At 38.7% G+C, this 23,256-nt stretch overlaps 1 protein-coding gene across 1 annotated transcript; it reads right to left on the bottom strand.

Moving 5' to 3' along the window:
- Positions 1 to 228: 228 nt before the first annotated feature.
- On the bottom strand, positions 229 to 1,335 carry LOC139444148 (carbohydrate sulfotransferase 8-like). Its single transcript, XM_071225046.1, has one exon. It carries the CDS (start codon positions 1,333 to 1,335, stop codon positions 229 to 231), a length of 1,107 nt encoding a protein of 368 aa, XP_071081147.1.
- Between the last annotated feature and the right edge of the window lie 21,921 nt (positions 1,336 to 23,256).

Raw genomic sequence — 23,256 nt, forward strand, 5'->3', positions numbered from 1 at the left:
AACTTGGAACAGAGGTATTGCAGATTCATCTGTTTAACACATAGAATCTTCAAAACTGAAAATAAGCTTGAATCTTATTTACTAAATATTTCCTTCCTGTTAAAATTAGCACACTCAATTTTAACATATGTACTAAAATAATTATGTTGGCATTTCCATAACGATTATTGTAACAATGCCAAATGCATATTTTGTATGTACAGAAACTAAAGTGGATATTTCATCTTCTCAATCCCGTAGGAATTTATTATCAAAAAAGCTAAATTTGTCCACATTTCGATATTTACCAAAAACGTAGTCTGGCATAGGATCATATTCAAACATCTTAAACTCGGGTTCAAAAAGCTTCCTCAGTCTGACCTTGGCCTCATAGGTCAGTGACCCATATGCTTCTCTGAGTGCTCTCTTTTTTCCCTCCGACAAGACTTTAGGATCAGACTCATTGTGCGCCTTCTGTGCTAACTCATTGAATCTTTCAAATGTCACTTGATCATCATCTGCTTTCAGTGGAAATGGGAGATCCATAGATATCATTCCTCGAATCTGCCATCTTTTCCAGGTAACACGAAGTCCTTCAATAAGTGTCACTCCACATCTTTCCATTTGCAGCCGCCTCGATGTAAACACACTGAACGCATTTGAGTAAATCATATGATGCATCCCCTCTAGACCCCAATGTATAACAGCATCCCTTGATTTGTCATATTTCAGAAGGCCCATCACGTCACTCACAAACACCATGTCATCCACAAACGTCTCCATCTTCCCTATATAGTCAAAGTCAACATGACAAAACCCGCAGTGTCTGTGAATAGGATTAAAATGTCTATCAATATCCATTTTGTTGTCGTTGCTGTAAAGAATGAAGTCCACAAACTCCGCAAAAGTAACGTCGGAGCCACACGATGCATTTCCTGCACTGGAATTCCCCTTACCGCGAACAATTTCCGCGGCTTTAGATCCCACCTTTTTCCAATACACAGGGTTAATTGAGAAAATCTTATCTACATATCCCGACAGTAATCTTGTGTATGGGTTTCTTACGAACGTGAATAGGGTGTGTGGTGTATTTAGCTTTGGTTCTGTTATTCCAATAACTATTTTGCTATGGGAGTCCTCCCCTATAATTGACTGAGTATGTCTCCGATAAGCAGCCACAACATGCTTCCAGTAAGTACTTCCAGCTTTTTGTATGACACACATTGCAGAGGTTTTATGGTTATTTGGATGCGTCAATATCATTTTTCTTGACGAAACAGTGCTCCCAACACGATCACAGGCTCGTTTTAAGATGTCTTTTCTTTGAGCAAATCGGCACTCCAGCTCCGCTTTCATTTGTTGACTTTGGTGAAGAGGAAGGTTTTTGTCTCTCAGTCTCTGTAAAAATATAACAGAGCATCAGAAATAGTACTATCACGTCCAGCGAACATTTGTGTTTTGTATACTTGAGACAACATGAGTGTTGCCATTGTTTTCTGGAGCAATTCATTATTTCAAAACAAGCCCAGATCCTTCCCCGAATATCAAATAATCCCATTCAACCCAGAATCACACAGGATGCTGTTGACTTAATTAAAAAAATTCTTGTTTACAGACATAACAAAATACGAATTCATACCCAACGTGTGTAATATTGTGACTGTCATTGTGTGACCCAAACGTTAATGGAATTAAATCTCGAACTGAAAATGATCGACTTGTTATCTAGATGTTCAAGTTTTACCACTGTGACAAATAAATAGTCGAGTTTCGACGAGACAATACAAAACGTCAGTCCTAGAGAATAACCAGTTTCTATTATCAGTCCACAAGGGAAACTAGTATGACTCATCACTGAAATCAGTATGACACCAGGTGTTCGCGAAAAGGTTACACATGACCACCAGATCTGAGTTTTGTCGGCTCTTACGACCAACAATAACTATCGTTGTGGGGGGCTAATTATAAACGGGTCCCAATTACTGAAGCATATGTTGAGACCAGTTCAGCGCTCCAACGTGGGAAAAAGGTTTTATACATATTTTGGAAGGGTTTTGTCACTTTATTTACACGTTTTTCATATTCAACAATGGTTGGTGGCGATTTCGAAGTCGAAGATCATGCTGCTGACTTATGGCATTATTGATAACACTTATATCCAGGACGGATGCTGTTAAGTTGGGCTCCGTCAGTAATCAGTTTGTTAGACTGCCTCAATAAACGGTAATAAAAGCCATAACACTTTTACCAGGGTAGGTAATTTGCTCCAACCAGATAGCATGGCAGGGACATGTTCAATTTACATAAGAAAACCATACGAATTCGTGACAAATTGTGTGTTTGGTCATGAATTCACGATGATCGCATACAGACTCCCCTCTCTCAAGTAAATAAATACCTCATTGCCAAACAGTTTAGAAGTTTGGATGTTGCAGTTGCATATCTCTTCTTGTCATTGTACACTTCAGTTAAATTCACATTATTGCAACCTCCATGTGGTAAGTGCTGGGTAACGCTAATCGCTCTTCCCCCGTGTGGACCCGTGGTAGAATGTGTACTCAACATCCCATTGCTCGTCGTATGAAGCGACTAAACTGGGCAGCCCGTTTGCCGTGGGTTGCGTCCCTGTGTCGGCGGAGGAAGGGAGTCTGGTAGTTAGGGGCACTAGTTCCTTGAACTGTGTTCCTCTGCCCAATACACTACTTCTACCCTTACTTAGCCGAGACGGGTGGTAGGATGGACCTGGTCTTATCAATCGGCTGACCATGCCAAACCCTGTGCGTAATATAGTATATGCACACGTGTGTTATATTTTAATGTATATTTTGGTCTTGGTCATGCATAACCTTGTATGAATTCACAATTTCGGAATAAATTGCCTAAAGTCTTATGCCAGAAGGTGGTGGCTCATGGGCCAATCTGGTGGAGTTGACCTCTGAATTCTCTATGTCTCCACTTTCTTGTCATGGACTGAGCCAACCTGGCACTACTTCTGGTAGACAAATATAGCTAATTAAGTCATATTTGCTGGAGTATAACATCCCTGTATCCCTGGTGTTTGCATGCTAGAAATCCGAAGCGCTACAACATTGTCCTTGTTGACACTCGATGGTGGGTAGGGAGCAGGTATGCTGAAACACTTTTCTTTCACCTTGTCAACCCAAAAGCCTCGTTCAATTCGCAACGACAAAAACGACTTGAAGATGATGATTCTGGAAACATTCATAACCAATACTATTTATGGGCCCGATTCCTGGTGATCGAGGCTGCTAACAAACAACTTTTAAAATTGAATCCATTCGCTATTTCAAAAGCTATCAACGGACATTGTCGAGAAGTGAAAAATGTAACTCGTCTCCGTAGTGGTTCGATTCTTGTGGAATGTGTGAAGAAGCAGCAATCTCTAAATCTCTTATCCGCCAGTCAATTTGTTGAGGTTTCTGTTTCATCACATAAGACTCTAAACTCCAGTCGAGGCATTGTTCGTGACAGAGCTCGGTGCCTTTCTGACGTTCTTTAAACGTTCTACTGAAAAGATCGATTGTGTTATCACTCCCCCGAACACCTATCTCTTCACATTGGATCGAACAACTATTCCTCGTTCAATTAAAGCTGGTTGTGTTAACTTGGAAGTGGAGGGGTAGGTCCCCAATCCCCTCGATGTTATACTTGGCAAAAGTTTGGCCATGGTTCCAAGTCCTGTGATCGCCCTAAGATTTGCAAGCGTTGTGGTGGTAAACATGACAGCAACGAATGTAGGGCAGATGTCAAGTGTGTCAACTGTAATGGCCAACATGAAACCTGGTCAAGGTCCTGTCCTGTATGGAAAACTGAGTCACAGATATTGAACTGAAACACCACAACAATATTTCGTATCTGGAAGTAACAAAAGCAGGTAACTAACCAGTTACCATCAACTATTACTTATTCTGCTGCAGTGTCTCGTTCTGATTCCACTTCTTCAATCGAATTTGAGACTTAGTTGACATGGGTTCAATTTGATCAACCAGTTGAAACAACATCTGTCATTAGCCAAACAAATCAGATTACCAGCCCAGTACATCATCTTCAGAATCACTGACTGAATCACAATCTTTGCCAGTTATTGAAAAACCAGGTAATGTTCATATGACAAAGACAGAAAGAAACAACTAAATAGACAACATCTTAGGACATCCTCTCCTTAAGAGGTGCCTGTCGATAACTCCTTTGGACCTTTGGATATGGAGGTAACTCCCGTCTTCAGAGGCCAGTGCTAGGAGTTCATCTTCTTCACGCTCGCGTGTGAGGTCACCTATTGAGCCGCCATGACTCAAACGCCTCATATGACAATTGTAAAGCACTCAGGGAAACCTTAAATGAGATACAATTGCTAGTTCAGGACTTCAAACCATCAGCACTGTGTCTCCAAGAGAAGAGACATATCTTAAGAATAACGATGTAGTTGATTTAAGGCAATACAATTGATATCATTCGTTTTCAAAGCCAGGTGATAAAGCTACTGGAGGTTCTACTATATTGACCAAGCAAGGCATCATCCATAGCACTGTTCCACTCAATACAAATCTTGAAGCTGTAGCTGTCCGACTTACATTGCACTTACTTTGTGCTCCTTGTATATACTCTTCAGCAGGCTGATCTTTAGAATCTCTGTGATTGGTTACCAAAGCCCTGTATCATCATGAGCGATTTATGTGGCCATAACCCTCTATCGGGAAGTCGAAATACAAACAGTAAGAAAAAAGTGCTTAGAGGACTTTATTTCTGACAATAATCTCTGCATATTTAATGACGATTCAAACACTTATTTACACCCTGCTACTGGAACATATTCAGCACTGGATCTGTCAATCGCAGATTCAGACCTTTACAACGAATTTGAATGGTCAGTTCATGATGACCTCTGTGGGAGTGACCATTTCCCTACCATTCTCAAACTATTAACCATCAGCTAACAACACGGTGGAATTTTACAAAGGCTGATTATATGAATTAATATATTCTGAAAATTTATGTTCACGATCCGATACAGTTTTTTTCGGACATGCTGAATGAAATTGCTGATGAAACAATTCCCAAGTCCTCTGCAAATCCACATATTCGTAAACCATGGTTCATCAACGAATGCAAACAGGCTCGAAAATATAGGAAGAAAGCGGAAAAATATCTCCGCCGCCATCCTACAGTCTATAATTTAGATACGGTTAAAGTTACAAATTACACGATGTGCTTTTAAACAAAATAAGCGTCAGTCTTGGGGGAACTATGTCTCCAAAATAAATTCCTGCACGCCCATATCCAAGGTGTGGAATATGATACAAAAAAATATAAAGCAAAGGTTTAAAATCATCTGTTCACCATCTTAGGAAGGTAACACATTATTAACGGATAAAACTAAAATTGCAAATAAGCTTTGAGAAACGTTAGCAAACATTCTTCAACGTCTAATTATGTCCCGGAGTTTCAAAAAATTAAGAAACAACAGGAAAAGATAAAAGTAAATTTCACTTCTGATAATGGTGAAGACTATAATGAAGTTGTCTCATTACATGAGCTTCACACCGCCCCTGGGCAAGCTCATGACACAGCAACGGGAGCTGATAACATACACTGCCAGCTTTTAAAACATTTACCTGAATCATGTCTGGAGACACTTATATATTTTATCAAATATGGACATCACGGAATTTTCCCCCTTCATGGCATATGCCATTGTAGTCCCAATACCAAAGCCTGGCCGGGATCATACAGATCCCTCTAACTATCGACCTATATCCTTAACCAGTTGCATGTGTAAAACCATGGAACGAATGGTGAATAATAGATTAATTTGGTATCTGGAAACCAATAACCTAATAACAAATATCCAATGTGGTTTCAGAAAAAATCTAAGTTCCATCGACCATTTAGTACGATTAGAATCCTTTGTAAAAAATGCTTTTGTAAACAAAAAACATGAAGTGTCAGTCTTTTTCGATCTTGCGAAAGCCGGTGATACTACTTGGAAGCATGGCATTCTAAAGGATTTACATGATTTTGGTTTGAGAGGCCGTTTGCAGTTTTTAACAGACAGAAAATTTTAAGTCCGAGTGGGCTCAACCCTGTCTGACCATCATAATCAGGATCAGGGTGTCCCACAAGGCAGTATTTTGACTGTAACATTATTTAGTATCAAGATAAACAGCCTCTTAAAGGTTTTGAATGATTCATTTGATAGGTCTTTATTTGTGGACGATTTTAAGATTTCTTGTCGCGGGAAAAACATGCACACTATTGAGAGACAACTGCAAATGTGTCTCAATAAAATCCACAAATGGCCGCTTGCTAACGGCTTCAAATTTTTCTAAAACTAAAACTAATTGTATACACTTCTGCAGAAAAATATAGTCAACACAAAGACCCAGAACTATTTCTATCTGACACACCCATCAAAGTTGTTGAGGAGATTAAGTTCTTGAGACTTATTTTTGACCGCCACCTGACATTCTTGCCACATATAAAAAATGCATAGGCAAAGTGTCTGAAAGCACTAGACTTGCTGAAAGTCGTATCACACTCTAAATTGGGTTGGGATCAGACAACCCTCCTCCATTTGTACAGATCTTTGATCCGCTCAAAATTGGACTTCGGTTCCATCATTTATGGTGGAGCCATTAAAAGTAACTTACAGAAACAAGATTCAACTCATCACCAGAGCTTTTGAGGCTTTGTCTGGGAGCTTTCAGGACCTCTCCTGTTGATAGTCTGTATGTAGAGGCTGATGAGCCTCCGTTGAAACAATGTCGTTTAAAACTTGCACTACAATATGCCACAAAATTAAAATCAAACCCGTCAAATCCAGCATATGATTGCATTTTTAATCCTCTCTAAGAGGAACTATTCCAAAGCCGAAGCTGGTTCCACCTCTGGGGATCAAATTACAACCGCATATAACAGCAGCTCATATTGACCTTGATATTATTGCACCCTACCGATTACTGTCTACGCCTCCTTGGCAATTAGTCAAACCAGAAGTAGACCTTACACTTCCTACTAAAATCTGATACAAACCAGCTATTTTTTCAACAACAATATGTCCAGTTACGCTCTACAATTCCCACCGCTCCATCTTCACAGGTGGATCCAAGGATGGCGTCAAAGTTGCCAATGCCACCATCATTGGTTCAAAAACTAGTTCCTCTAGATTACCAGATAACAGCTCAATATTTACTGCTGAAGCTAAAGCTTTTCGAACAGCATTGACTTATATTCAGAAACAAACTGCATGTAAACACCTCCCCATTTTCTCCGACTATTTATTATGCCTACAGGCACTTAAGACTGTCAACTCGAATCACCCGTTAATACTTGATATTTTAGAACTCTATAAAAATCTTGCTACTGGCCAATACGACATCGTCCTTTGTTGGTTACCTAGTCATGTTGGTATTGCTGGTAACGCACGAGCTGACGCTGCAGCTGAACCATCTCTTGATAAACCAATGTCTCATCTTTCCATTCCCTACAGTGATTTTAAGCAATGCATCAAGGAATATACTCGTAGTTTGATGCAGAAAAGATGGGACACCGAAAGTACGAATAAACGTCATGAATGTAAACCCAAATGAGGTTACACCTAGTGGGGTGCCAGTCCAGACACGACGAGGTTGTTCTGCGACGATGTCGCATTGGCCACAGTCGCTACACACATGAATATCTCTTGAAAGGTGAGGATCCTCTGCTTTGTGTCCCTTGTAATGAGAGAATGATAGTCAAGCACATTTTGCTTGACTGTATAGACTTTTCTCTCACAAGGGATACGTATTGTCATTCAACTTCTTTAAAGGATCTTTTCATAAATATAAATGCTCGTTTAATTCTATTTTTTTTAAAAGAAATAGAATTATTTTAGAAATTTTGAATTTTAAAATGGTTTTAAATTAGTGTCAACTGAGATAAATGCAGTGCCACTGAGGGGAAGTAGTGTAAAATCATTGTCCCCCTGAGTGTGTCACGTGAGTCCATCTATATTGAAGTATTAAATATCAACCAGTGTTTTTATTCCTTGATCGTGCTTTGATTTTTTAATATTGGTTAACATTGCGTACAACCACTCGTGACCAAAGCGATGGCATAAATCCTGCTGGGAATCATGTAGGAAGCAAAAGCAATGTAAGTCCCGATGATCCCCAGTTAGGTGGTTTCGCGTTGGTTGCCAGTGGTCTATAGCCTGGTTTTACTTTGTATTAAATAATTAACCGAAAACGTCTTTGTTTTACTATTGCTCATGTATGTTTTATGTCTACACTGTGATATTTACCTTACGGTTTTACTGTCCTTTGTCGACAATGTTATAATAATAAACTTGTTCCCATAGCGACATGGCTGCAATATTGCCGATGCGATTTAAAATTATAACTCACTCACTCACTAAAATAAGCTGGAAAGTGGTCCTTTCTGGACGCACGAAATCCTGATTCCTTCTTCACTACAGCCAAGGTGTTTAAGAACGTAACTGTGTAAGTTCCAATCAGTTATATTGTATGAACCTACCTCTAAACGACCACAAGACGAAACAGTCATAACAGCAGGCTCTCGAGTTCCATCTGAAACAATCAATATGCAATTCACACTTTGGCATACACTAAGTGATGACCTTCCTTATGAACTGTTCAAAATAATTCTCACTTTATGAGTTATATGTATCTGTACCATTGTCACCGGGTCGTAAAACGCAGCTCATGACGGTCCAGTGATCTTAGCGCCCCCTACTCATCACTGTCCAGCGATCGGCAGCTCGGCTTCAGTTTGGTTTCATTTTGAGTTTGTTAGGCTATTGCTAGAGACTTTGCTGTCTGTAAATTCCATTCTCTACCAAATTTATTATTATGCTTTTTAATGTGTTGATTTGATATATGTTATCTCCCAAGAGAGTACAAGCATGATGAAAGTTTTTATTTGTTTATTTGTTGTTTAACGCCGCACTCAGCAATATTCAAGCTGTGTGACGACCGTCTGTAAATAATCGAGTCTGGACCAGACAATCTAGTGACTGACGAGGTCAGTCAGCTTTCACGGCTAACTAGCGCTGGTCGTCTTCTCCGAAGTCACTTCACTCTCAAGTAGCTCATCGCTCCCGAGTGTAGTTATCGCCAGGAATCTTTAGACCATGACGGGTCGCGACTGTGAGATCTGTAGAACTTAGTATCCCCTGGTAAGTTGTTTATGGGATTGCCTAAAAGTCGGACCGGGCCGGGCCTGCGGGTAATACTAAAAATGGATTGCAGCATATCTAGGCAGATATCAAATGTCCACATACGTATAGTTTTGCTCATTTAATTGAGTTTGAAAAATGCACCTTCAACAATGTAATAAACTGATGATTATGACTACATGCCGCGAGTCTCGTAGAAAAGTCAGTGTCTTGACTGCGTGTATTCTTTGATTAGAACGCTTCTCACCGACCTTGCCGTGTAGGGGTGTGATGTCCTGGGCAGGAAACGACAGTGTTTTGACTACTCTTCTTTCATTAATTAACGTGTTGGGCATCCCTAATTAATCTTTACTAATTCGTGTTAAACCAACACAGGATGTTTTCTGGAAGTGGATATTCGCGAATGTCTAAGGACTGACACGACACATGTTAATAACTGTCCAAGCACTTCTCAAGTTCCTAACATTCTTTATATCTAAAGATTAGTATTATATCTAATTATAAACCACTTTATTGTCTCATATTTCAGTAGTTAAAGAAAACACAGAGCTCAAAGTGAAGCCTTTTACACTCTACATTCTCAACATAGTCTCTATCAGAAGGGTTTGGCTTGTGTTAGGTCCGACTTGGCCCGGGCTGTCAAAATGCACTTTAAACACACAAATGTATCGTCAAATGTCTTTAAATCTATAGACTAGCATTATATCTACCTATATACAACTTTATAGTGTCTCAGTTCGCTGTATTTAAAGAAAACAAGGTGCTCAAAGTGAAGCCCTTTCCCTCTACATTCTCAACATAGTCTCTATAAAAAGTGTTTGGCTTGTGTTCGGTCCGACTTCGCCCGGGCTGTCAAAATCAACTTAAACACATCAAAGTATAATCAAATGTGTTTACATCTATAGATCAGTGTTATATCTACCTATATACCACTTTATAATGTATCAGTACATCGTCTTTAAAGAAAACAAGGTGCTCAAAGTGAAGCCCTTTCCCCTCGCCATCCTAGACATAGTCTCTATCAAAAGTGTTTGGCTTGTGTTAGGTCCGACTTGGTCCGGGCTGTCAAAATCTTCTATAAACACAAAAATATATCTTCAAATGTGTTTACATCTACAGATTAATATTAAATCTACCTATATGCCACTTTATAATGTCACGGTACATCGTATTTAAAGAAAACAAGGGGCTCAAAGTGAAGCCCTTTTCCGTCTACATTCTCAACATAGCCTCTATCAGAAGTTTTTGGCTTGTGTTGGGACCGACATGGCCCGGGCGGTCAAAATCTACTTTAAACACACATATGTATCATCAAATGTGTTTACGTTTATAGATTAGTGTTATATTTACCTATACACCACTTTATAATGTCACAGATTCCAGTATTTATAGAAAACAAGGGGCTCATAGTGAAGCCCTTTTCCCTCTACATTCTCAACATAGTCTCTATCAGAAGTGTTGTGTTGGGTCCGACTTGGCCCGGGCGGTCAAAATCTACTTTAAACGCACAGATGTATCTTAAAATGTGTTTACATCTATAGATTAGTATTAAATCTACCTATATACAACTTTATAATGTCACGGTACATCGTATTTAAAGAAAACAAGGGTCTCAAAGTGAAGTAGTTTTACTGTATTTTCTTAAGAAAATCCCTGTTAAAAGTGTTCGGTCCGACTTGGCCCGGGCAGTCAAAATCAACTTAAACCTCACAGATGTATCATCAAATGGATTCACATCTATAGATTACTATTATATCTACCTAAATACCACTTTATAGCGTCTCAGATGGCTATACTTAAAGAAAACAAGGTGCTCAAAGTGAAGCCCTTTTCCCTCTACATTCTCAACATAGTCTCTATCAGAAGTGTTTGGCTTGTGTTGGGACTGGCTTGGCCCGGGCGGTCAAAATCTACTTTAAACACACATATGTATCTTTAAATGTATTTACATCTATAGACTAGTGTTATATCTACCTATACACCACTTTATAATGTCACAGATCGCAGTATTTACAGAAAACAAGGGGCTCAAAGTGAAGCCCTTTTCCCTCTACATTCTCAACATAGTCTCTATCAGAAGTGTTTGGCTTGTGTTGGGACGGACTTGGCCCGGGCGGTCAAAATCTACTTTAAACACACATATGTATCTTCAAATGTATTTACATCTATAGACTAGTGTTATATCTACCTATACACCACTTTATAATGTCACAGTACATCGTATTTAAAGAAAACTGGTCCGTTAAAGTCAAACACTTTTCCTGAATTTTCTTAAGAAAATCTCTGTCTGAAGTGTTGGGTCCGACTTGGCCCGGGCGGTCAAAATCAACTTAAACTACACATATGTATATTCAAATGTATTCACATCTATAAACGAGTTTAATATCTACCTATATACCACTTTATAGTGTCTCAGTACATCGTATATAAAGAAAACTGGTCCGTTAAAGTCAAACACTTTTCCTGTATTTTGTTAAGAGAATCTCTGTCAGAAGTGTTGGGTCCGACTTGGCCCGGGCTGTCAAAATCAACTTAAACCTCACAGATGAATATTCAAATGTATTCACATCTATAAACGAGTTTAATATCTACCTATATACCACTTTAAAGAGTCTCCGTTCGCTGTATTTAAAGAAAACAAGGTGCTCAAAGTGAAGCCCTTTTCCCTCTACATTCTCAACAAAGTCTCTATCAAAAGTGTTTAAACGCACAACTTAAACCTCACAGATGAATATTCAAATGTATTCACATCTATAAACGAGTTTAATATCTACCTATATACCACTTGAAAGAGTCTCCGTTCGCTGTATTTAAAGAAAATAAGGTGCTCAAAGTGAAGCCCTTTTCACTTTACTTAAATGATACAGGAAAATCCATTGAATGACTTGTTTTCAGTCTTGACATGCTTCACAAGAGGATCTTCAGATAAATAAATATGTGCAATAGTGCACGATTAAATTCAATCATGAAAGGCCTCCTTGTTAATCACACCATGGACGTTAAAATATGGTGATGATCCTCATCATAAACAACTATCATCATCATTATCATTATGATGTTTATGTTCCCGTCACAGTACATCGTATTTAAAGAAAACAAGGTATAAATATAAACACATTTGATGATACATCCGTGAGTTTAAGCCAAACACTTCTGATAGAGACTATGTTGAGAATCTAGAGGGGAAAGGGCTTCACTTTGAGCACCAAGTTTTCTTTAAATACGATGTACTGTGACATTATAAAGTGTTTTATAGGTCAATACAACACTAAGCTACAGATATTAACACATTTGATGAAACATCTGTGTGTATAATTGATTTTGACAGCCCGGGACAAGTCGGACCGAGCACAAGCCAAACACTTTTGATAGAGACTATGTTGAGAATGTAGAGGGAAAAGGGCTTCACTTTGAGCACCTTGTTTTCTTTAAAAAACGCGATCTGAGACACTAAGATATATTTAGGTAGATATAATACTAATCTATAGGTGTGAATCCATTTCATGTTACATCTGTGAGGTTTAAGTTGATTTTGACAGCCCGGGCCAAGTCGGACCGAACACTTGTGAGACTGTTGAGAGTATGGGGAGAAGAGGTCTACTTTAACCAACGTGTCTGCTTTATACACGATGAACAGTGATATTATTAAGTGGTATTTACATAGATATAGTATTATCCTAAAAATATAAACGTTATGCCGACAGATGGAAATTTGTATCGCGATAGCTAGAAGTATTTGATACGTTTCAAATCTTATTTCGTTTAACGATTGCTCTTTTACATGTTACCTAGATCAGCGACGCTTACACACACCTCCACTTTCTGGATTTCAAACGATTTACTCCGAAATACCTAATTATGTTTCACGTTTTTGGTTGGTGATTGTTCATTTTGAGCACCAAACTGTTAAACTAAGTAGTACTTTGGATGCTTGAGTTCTAGGCCGCCCTCATATAGAGTGCGCCGTCAAACACCAAACAAACAGACTGTGCATGATGTTATGCCATATACTCTTCAGTATAACATATATTACATATTTTAATTCATTAATTTCATAACTTTCGTGTATAATATGCCTGAATGCTGGTTATTGCAAGTATTTTATAGCATCAAACACTGTGTTACTGAGTATAGCAATATCTGATACTTGAATAAATTAAATGTAATCATTTCCCCCTTAAATTACGCACGACAAATACATTATAAAGATATGCTGTATAAAGAGAGGCACTTACCTAAAACCCAAAACACATAGATCAGCATCGCAAAGAGAAGACCAGCTAACAACGCCTTTAGTCTCGGCATGGCGCGATGAATGTGATACGTGTCTGTTCCTACTACTGCAGCTGACCCTTGTCATTTGATAAAATATCCCCACACCACGTTTATATGGTGGTCGAGAGGGGACATCGCTTTCTCGCTTTATCGCTTTCTCGCTTTATCGCTTTATCGCTTTATCGCTTTATCGCTCTATCGCTTTATCGCTTTCTCGCCCTATTGCTTCTTCTAATGACTAACCATAGTCATATGAAGGAATCGGGTATTCTTTAACTTCTTTTGAATAGTATGTGCTGTAAATCTTGTAATTAACGTTAATTATAAATGCAAAAAAATTAGCGTAGACATAATTACCGTATTCGACGTCATAAGTGCCCAGGGCGCTCTCAAGAATAATATTTTGGCGAAAAAAAAGAAGTTGATTTGAAAGATAAATTTCGTGGTTTATGCTGGCAGCCTGAAATGTTTATGTACGACAGATATATTTTTCCCGAATTTAATTGCCCATAATTAAGTGTGCATATAACGCACGAGTGCGTATTATACGCGAATAAATAAGTCTGATGTGCATTAATCAATCGCAAGGGGTGCTAATTGGGATTGTTCACTAGCCAATATTTTAGCAAATATCGCCGTGGGCGTTGATTAGAGCGGGGCGCGTAATACTTTCGGATAAGGTAATTATACTTTGCATTTATGTCTCAGAAATGACTGTTGATAAGACGGCCTCACTGAACGGAATAGCGGAAATACCAACTTGAATATAAAACCAATCAACTATCTATTTCCACATTACGGTTACTGAGAACAAATGTCATCCAAAAACTAGAAATTACATAAAGGACATCCGGTAGTATTAACCATTGCTTGGGTGAGGACTTCCACTTTGATGACATCTACTCCGCAAACAGAATAAACGTTCATATAAGCGTTGTTTTTAGGAAAACACTATTTCTTTTTAGGAAGTACGTACTACTCAGCGCTATTGAGCGGTGTTATTTGCTATTTTTTTGATAACTTGGCCTGGGGGCGGGGGATCCAATAGCTAAATAGGGTAATAAATCAATCAAATTCTTTTTTTATGCAGAAATACGTGGATTATTATAAAAGCACATATGTCTGTACTGTTAAATTATATTTCAGTAGATAGTCAGACAATTTCAACATTCCGTCCATATGTATAATTTGAAATGCGACTGGAAAAATCTCAGCTCTCTTTTATGATTAAAACCCACAAGAGGGAATATTGCTATACCGCTAGAAAGCGATAGAGCGAGAAAGCGATAAAGCGATAGAGCGAGAAAGCGATATTTCCCATAATGCCGTACATTAAAACGGTTTTTGCTGATATTTAGTGATCCTGTAATTCTCACCGCTATTTTGCCTCTTATGATTATATTTTTTAAACATCTTGCAGTAGATAAATATGTTACAAAATACACATGTATTTTTTTCTCGTTTAGCTTGCATATTTCCTTGAAGTGTAATAAATAAGCAAGATTCAAAGAATACAGATAGTCACTGTTCATATTTTCATTTTGTTCATAGTATCCCCCCCATTTCTCCATCAAACTTAAAATTGATAAAAAAAGGAGATCATATATGTCAGTTTTATTAGCCAGTTTGTATTGCTTGCAACGTCCAAAGAATTATTTTGTAATTAGATTTCGGGATCACAATTATGTTCATTAAGTTGCATGTGCATTATGCAAACATGTACACAGTTATGTTTCCCTTACAAAATACAGATGAATTAGATATATGTCTCTACCTTAAGTCACATACAGTATACGACTTTCGAGAGCGTCATTAACCCGTAACCCCATTCCTTGGACAATAGAAATGAAATGCGTTGTAAATATTTTTTTTAAACAACTCGTTTCTTATAATGACTTTCGATCACACTGTCTTCGGGAATTAAAATAATGCTAAAGTACTTGTAAAATAAAGTTTAACTTTCCCGCAAGGAGAGACTAGATATCCAATTATAGTATAGGCTCAGGCAGGAATATGCATATTCATGTAGCAATTCTCTATCCATTTAAACTGTATGGTTAACAATTGTGCGTTCTGATGTGAATTATGTTGTTATCTACTACCTTTTTACACAGACAATGAGTCGGAAACACACACACACACACACACACACACACACACACACACACACACACACACACACACACACACACACACACACACACACACACACACACACACACATACATAATTTTGACAAAACTCTACTTAAGATATACATAACATATCACAAACATTAATATATGTTATAGATAATCATAGTAATGCATTTCATATTGTTATCAACCTTAACTATGTGGCCATACTAATTATGTCCCTCCATATGTGTAGTTTACACAAGTACACATATCAACTGTGGTAACGCCACAGCGATAGGGGCAGTGGGATAGCCTAGTGGTTACAGCGTTCGATCGTCACGCCGAAAACCCAGTTCGATTCCCCACATGGGTACAATGTGTGAAGCCCATTTGCGGTGTTACCCGTGATATAACTGGATTATTGTTAAAAGCGACGTGAAACCATTTTCACTCACTCACAGCGGTGTTTATCAAATTACTATATGCAAGTACATATATTTGTAGATTTGCACAAGACAAGAAACACAATTAAAGTTAAACATACATCAAATGTCAAAAAGAACATTTACGGACAGCCTTATGACACACTGTAAATCATATACTACCGAAAACAAGTTATAGAACACCTACAATTATAAGATTGTATTTTTGCAAAACAATCAGCCATGACTAATTAACCATAGTCTTCTTAACTTCTTTTTAAAAGTATATATTAAGATTTTAACCTGATTTATTTAGAGCGTATTGCCATGATCTGTCACGCGCTTTCGGCGTGATGGTCACATACAACTGAATAGGGCCATAAATAAATCAATTACATTTTACGCAAAAATCGGTGGATTGTTTTAAAATCACCTACGTCTGTACAGTTATATTATGTTTTAAGTAAATAGTGAGAAAAGTTCAACATTACCTCCCAATTGCAGCAGATATCACATGCGGCCCCTGTAGTGGTCAAGAGGGGATACTGCTTAACCGCGAGAAAGCGATAAAGCGATAGAGCGATAAAGCGATATAGCGATAGAGCGAAAAAGCGAGAAAGCGATAGAGCGAGAAAGCGATAGAGCGAGAAAGCGATGACCCCTCTCGGCCACCATACGTTTACTGTATTAACCACCAACGTATTATCTAACCAAGGTACTTACAATTTTATAGCACCATTACTGGCGTCCCAGTCTTTATGTATCTATCCAACTCATCATCAGAATAGTAACACTAAACTGTCTGTTTCTGCAACACTGAGTTACATGACGTTGCCTCATAGTTCCATACTCAGGGTATAAGTGTTTGGACAGTTATTGACTCATAAAGCCTGTGTACTTTACGACTATTTGTTCAAACGTTCGTGCATATAACAGAATTAATGTCGTGTCAGCATGGCATACACTTGTTAGGAGTGAGTGAGTGAGTTGGGTTTAACGCCGCTTTTAACAGTATTCCAGTTATATCACGGCGTGTCAGCTTAATGTGGGAGGAAAGCCCGAAGTGATGCAGGTCTCAGATGTTTACCACTTCGGTGAAACCCACGAGCACGGGTATGGTGCGGACAAACCTAGAAACATAATCGGGGCGAACCGGGATTCGAACCCACAATCATAGGTTTCTGGCGTGCCCAAGAGACGGAACTCTGCACGGTGCCTTAGACGACTGGGACACCCGTGCCCCCGCATGACATTAATCTCATTTGGATAATACCATTTGAATACCCGTGCCCCCTCACTTGTTAGGAAATGGTAAGTATTTATAGCTTCTTTAACATAGGATTGATGTCAACATACTGTCTCGGCCATGCATTATGACATCCCACAAGCTTATACGAATAGGCCATGCTACAACCCCCAGTGTAACCTAACCCTCAGTGTAACCATGAACGGTTGTAACTGCTGCCCCTAGTGTAAACGTGGGTACTAAGCGTATCCGCAGGGGTTGATATTGCAACCGCTAAGGTTGACTAGTGAACAATAAGGATTGATGCATACATCGTGCAGTTTTCACCTTTTCAGATGAGACGTGAAACTAGTTTTCGTGACATAGGGACATTTTAAAGCTAATTACAATTCAATAATTCACTTTGTGTTGGGGAAATTTAAACAAACTCCTTGTTATCTGTATGTCTCGTCTCACTGCTCAGATACCCAAACTATAACACTTGTCATTTGTATTTTTTTTTAAATATTTTTTTTTAATATAAAGTGCGAGTATTGTTTTTAAATGTGTGTACAATATTCTTAATATTTTTATGGATAACAACTTCTTTAATATTGTAAAAAGCGACGTTTCGGTATAGTGAGTGAGTGAGTAAGGTTTTACGCCGCTTTTAGCAATATTCCAGCAATATCACGGCGGGGGACACCAGAAATGGGCTTCACACATTGTACCCATGTCGGGAATCGAACCCGGGTCTTCGGCGTGACGAGCGAACGCTTTAACCACTAGGCTACCCGACCGCCCCCCGTTTCGGTATAGATCCTTATACCGTTGTCAACCAAGACTGAATGAGGGACTTAGTACAGAATATACATAGTAGGTGGAGCATTAACACTAACAGCAATTGCATATATGAGTGGGATAGCCATTCCTGTCATTGAAGAGGCGGTCAGGTAGCCTAGTGGCTAAAGCATTCGCTCGTCACGCCGAAGACCCGGGTTCGATTCCTGACATGGGTACAATGTGGGAAGCCCATATCTGGTGTCACGTGTAAAAGTTGGGTGTAGGCCCTCTATAAATCTAGTATTGTTTAATATTTGGGCGCGGCCTGTGAGATGTTTTAGAATGAAATAATCTGTTCCCGAAAAATTAATTTTGTCAGATCACTCCCGACCCCTATATAAGATGTCTCAAATGTTTAGAAAGGTCACCTATGCTTAAATACTTTCCTACATTTGGAAGGGATTTAAATTGACTACTGTAAATAAAGCGACAAAATTATTCCCATATCTAATAGAAATCTCTGCATAAAACACGATTTTGACTCTTATTTACAAATATGACACACGTAACTTAATTTCCGTGAGGATGGATGTACTATTCTAGTACATATTGCAAAACATGAACAATTTAATGTGCTTCATAGAAAGTTTCAACTCTGCCTTTTCAAGAGAATTATGTTTTTAATGCCAAATATTGTTCCTAATGTTTCACACTAAAAAACACAAAACCCTGATGATTTCAACGAAATATGACGTCATCGTAATGGGAAACATACAGCGTCCTCAGCAGAAAATGCCTACTGTGCCAAAAATATATTTGGAGCATAAATGACTGAGCAGTGACCATATATAGGTTTTTCAATATAGCTGCCGTGGTGGCAGTTAAAATGGTCAAAGTGCAGAGGTGAAATCAAAGTCACATTGAAATTGGAGTTGAACCACTTGATTATTTTCAGGTGTCATCATTGTTGGAACAAGCATGTGCCGTTGCAGCTTCAGTGGCAGAGTGGCTTCTGAAGAGAAGAGGGGCGGTCGGGTAGCCTAGTGGTTAAAGCGTTCGCTCGTCACGCCGAAGACCCGGGTTCGATTCCCGACATGGGTACAATGTGTGAAGCCCATTTCTGGTGTCCCCCGCCGTGATATTGCTGGAATATTGCTAAAAGCGGCGTAAAACCATACTCAGTCGGTCAGTCTGAAGAGAAGATGTTAACTGTGAAAGATTTTTGGTATTTTGCAACATGACCACAGGCAGACATATGTCGTACCTTCAAAAACTTGTTTCTACATCAGGTGACCATTTCACTCACCACGTTACAACCTCTGACCTTTTTAGTGTTCGAGAAGAAGACATTTTAATAAAAAAAAAAAAAAATCAACATGACTATGTTGAAATTCCAATGTTGATGCTTTGAACAAATGTGAACCTCCTTAGTGTAACAAACATCCACGCAACATTTCAACTGAATCCATGAAGTCATTTCGAAGACGTCGAAACTGTGACAAGGTTATGGATCGTTCACTTGACATGCTGATGTTCTGAAAAATAATGTTTTTGAATAAGTAGCTTGGCTCGTACTTTCAGAGAAACAAAATGTACATTGTGCACACTGAAGTACTGACTGAAACAAATATCCTATTTCAAACAGTGTCCGGTTTTAGTTTGTTCATATATACCACTTTATTGTCTCATATTTCTGTAGTTAAAGAAAACACAGAGCTCAAAGTGAAGCCTTTTTCACTCTACATTCTCAACATAGTCTCTATCAGAAGTGTTTGGCTTGTGTTGGGTCCGACTTGGCCCGGGCTGTCAAAATGCACTTTAAACACACAAACGTATCATCAAATGTCTTTAAATCTATAGACTAGCACTATACCTACCTATATACAAACTTTATAGTGTCCCAGTTCGCTGTATTTAAAGAAAACAAGGTGCTCAAAGTGAAGCCCTTTTCCCTCTACATTCTCAACATAGCCTCTATCAGAAGTGTTTGGCTTGTGTTGGGTCCGACTTGGCCCGGGCGGTCAAAATCTTCTATAAACACAAAAATCTATCTTCAAATGTGTTTACATCTATAGATTAATATTACATCTATCTATATACCACTTTATAATGTCACGGTACATCGTATATAAAGAAAACAAGGGGCTCAAAGTGAAGCATTTTTACTGTATTTTATTAAGAAAATCCCTGTTAAAAGTGTTCGGTCCAACTTGGCCCGGGCTGTCAAAATCAACTTAAACCTTACAGATATATCATCAAATGGATTCACATCTATAGATTAGTATTATATCCACCTAAATACCACTTTATAGAGTCTCAGATGGCTGTACTTAAAGAAAACAAGGTGCTCAAAGTGAAGCCCTTTTCCCTCTACATTCTCAACATAGTCTCTATCAGAAGTGTTTGGCTTGTGTTGGGTCCGACTTGGCCCGGACGGTCAAAATCTACTTTAAACACACATATGTATCTTCAAATGTATTTACATCTATAGATTAGTATTTTATCTACCTATATACCACTTTATAATGTTTCAGTACATTGTATTTAAAGAAAACTGGTCCGTTAAAGTCAAACACTTTTCCTGTATTTTCTTAAGAAAATCTCTGTCAGAAGTGTTGGGTCCGACTTGGCCCGGGCGGTCAAAATCAACTTAACCCTCACAGATGTATATTCCAATGTATTCACATCTATAAACGAGTATTATTATAACCTATATACCACTTTAAAGTGTCTCGGTTCGCTGTATTTAAAGAAAACAAGGTGCTCAAAGTGAAGCCCTTTTCCCTCTACATTCTCAACATAGTCTCTATCAGAAGTGTTTGGCTTGTGTTGGGTCCGACTTGGCCCGGGCTGTCAAAATCAACTTTAAACTCACGGTTGTATCATCAAATGTGTTTATATCTATACCTTGTTTTCTTTAAATACGATGTACTCTGACGGGAACATAAACATCATAATGATAATGATGATGATAGTTGTTTATGATGAGGATTATCACCATATTTTAACGTCTGTGTTGTGATTAACAAGGAGGCCTTTCATGATTGAATTTAATCGTGCACTATTGCACATATTTATTTATCTGAAGATCCTCTTGTGAAGCATGTCAAGACTGAAAACAAGTCATTCAATGGATTTTCCTAAACGACCCATTGATGCAGTACTGAATATCAATGTTAATGTTTATTTTGTTGATGGTGCTGGACGGTACAGAAATGAGTGTCAATCAAGCGAAGTGCCATATCAAATCGACCTAGAACCAGTCACTTGCTACTCGAAAACGTCAATGTGTGATTTTGTGTCAAAGTTGATGTCCAGCTTGACACAAACACAGTATCTTTGGCATGGTTCGATCCTCTTGTTACCGTACTGCGTGGTTTTGACTCCGAGACCATCAATGGTACGACCCAGAATATGCAGAGGGCGTCGTGGGAAATGATAATTACATATAAAATTCTTTGGAATACGCCCAAATACAGAGTCAGACGTATCCAAGCGAACAAACCTGATATGGTCCTTTTTGATAAATCCAATGAAAGCATTGTATGACCGATTTATCTGTTTCTTTTGAAACTAATGAGATTCAGGAGAAACAAGGCAAAGACAGTATGAGGACCGTACTAACGAAATGTCAAGCTAGCTTCCCAAGTTGTTATACTCGCCATTCATGACAAGAAAAATCCCGTTTCCTGACGCTTAAAATAGTGTTTATATGAATTAAAAAGCACACATTTCCAAATATTCGAAATATTCCAGTGTCCATACCGTCCACCATCCTTGAAGGATAATGATGACGTAGACGACAAAAACGACAACGACAACAACGATGTGCTGGATTGACTTTCAGAAAGCATATGATTCTGTCTGTTTGGGAATGTTTGGACATGTTGTAGAAATTTTCGTCAGTGTCCACATCGTCCACTATCATGGAAGGTGTATCTTGCCACATATGTTTGCGGGTAGAGACACAAAACCAAATAAAGACATGACACATGTGTATGCATACAATTTGGAATAATATGGAAAGTTTACAATCCTAGACACATTCCACATTAAGCCATGTTAGATCATGTTTACACTGCAGTTTTATGTATGAGAACACAAGAAAGTACGGATTTGTCAGTCATTCAAATCTCGGGTTCAGCAAAAGTTTTCGTATCTATTTTTAGTAAAAATCGTTAGGAGTTTTGCGATCAGGGTGTTAGTTGTCAATTTTAGGTGCTTAAAATGCACTTTAATGAATCCTTGGAGTCTGTAACCTTGAGAAACGTTGTAATGTTATTAATACAAAAATCAGTAAAAGATAAAGCATATATTTTGTGACCGGAACTAGCATGTTCGAGGTAAAGCTTACGTTTTGTGTACCATCAAAAGCATGCCAGTGATGACATTTCTTCAAAACATGACAAAATCCCTATCATCCACAACATGAGAGATATTGACCACGAATGTGTGTACCGAACTCTCGAACCTATTCTCCGATCACGACCGCCTCACCATAAAAATACATATAGATTTAGGCCCGCCTCCGTGGTCTTGTTGTAGAGCGACCGCCCGGAGAGCGGAAGGTCCGGGGTTCGATCCCCGGCCGCGTCATACATAAAGACGTTAAAAGATGGTACTTGTTGTTACCCTGTCTGGCGCTCGACATTAAGGGGCTAAAACAAGGACTGGTCGGCTCGGAGTCAGTATACTGTGTCTGAGTGGGGTATTCATGTTAAACTGCGGCATGGTATCTCAGTGAGCTAGCACTATAAATCGGCATCAGTCCGGACTAGTACAAGCAGCCACACATACACGTGCATGCACGTCGCTATATAAGTGCAATAATCTTGGACGCGACGTTAAACCCAATTTCACCTCACCTCACATATAGATTTGGACCTGTGAAGATCAGGGTTAGAACAGATCTTCAGCATTAAAAGGTGACTATGGTTGTCGTTAGATGCGACTAACGGGATCGGGTTGGTTGTCAGGCTCGCTGACTTGGTTGATTGGATGCATATCATCTTATTCCAATTGTTTGGATTGATGCTCGTGATGTCAATCACTGGATTGGCAGGTCCAGACTTGATTATTTGCATGACCTCCGTCATATAGCTGGCATATTGCTGAGTGTGGCGTTAAACAAAAACACAAACAAACAAACAAAACATATAAATTTAACCGCTTATTTCAAATTCGAGATAAAAATACATAGCGCCAATTTGAACTCCCAATCTGACTTTACAATAGAACTGTGTACCATGATATCGAAGTTTG

Source organism: Haliotis cracherodii, unplaced genomic scaffold (assembly GCF_022045235.1).
Source record: "Haliotis cracherodii isolate W230 unplaced genomic scaffold, xgHalCrac1.p SCAF_5, whole genome shotgun sequence".
In the NCBI taxonomy this organism is placed as follows: Eukaryota; Metazoa; Mollusca; class Gastropoda; order Lepetellida; family Haliotidae; genus Haliotis; species Haliotis cracherodii.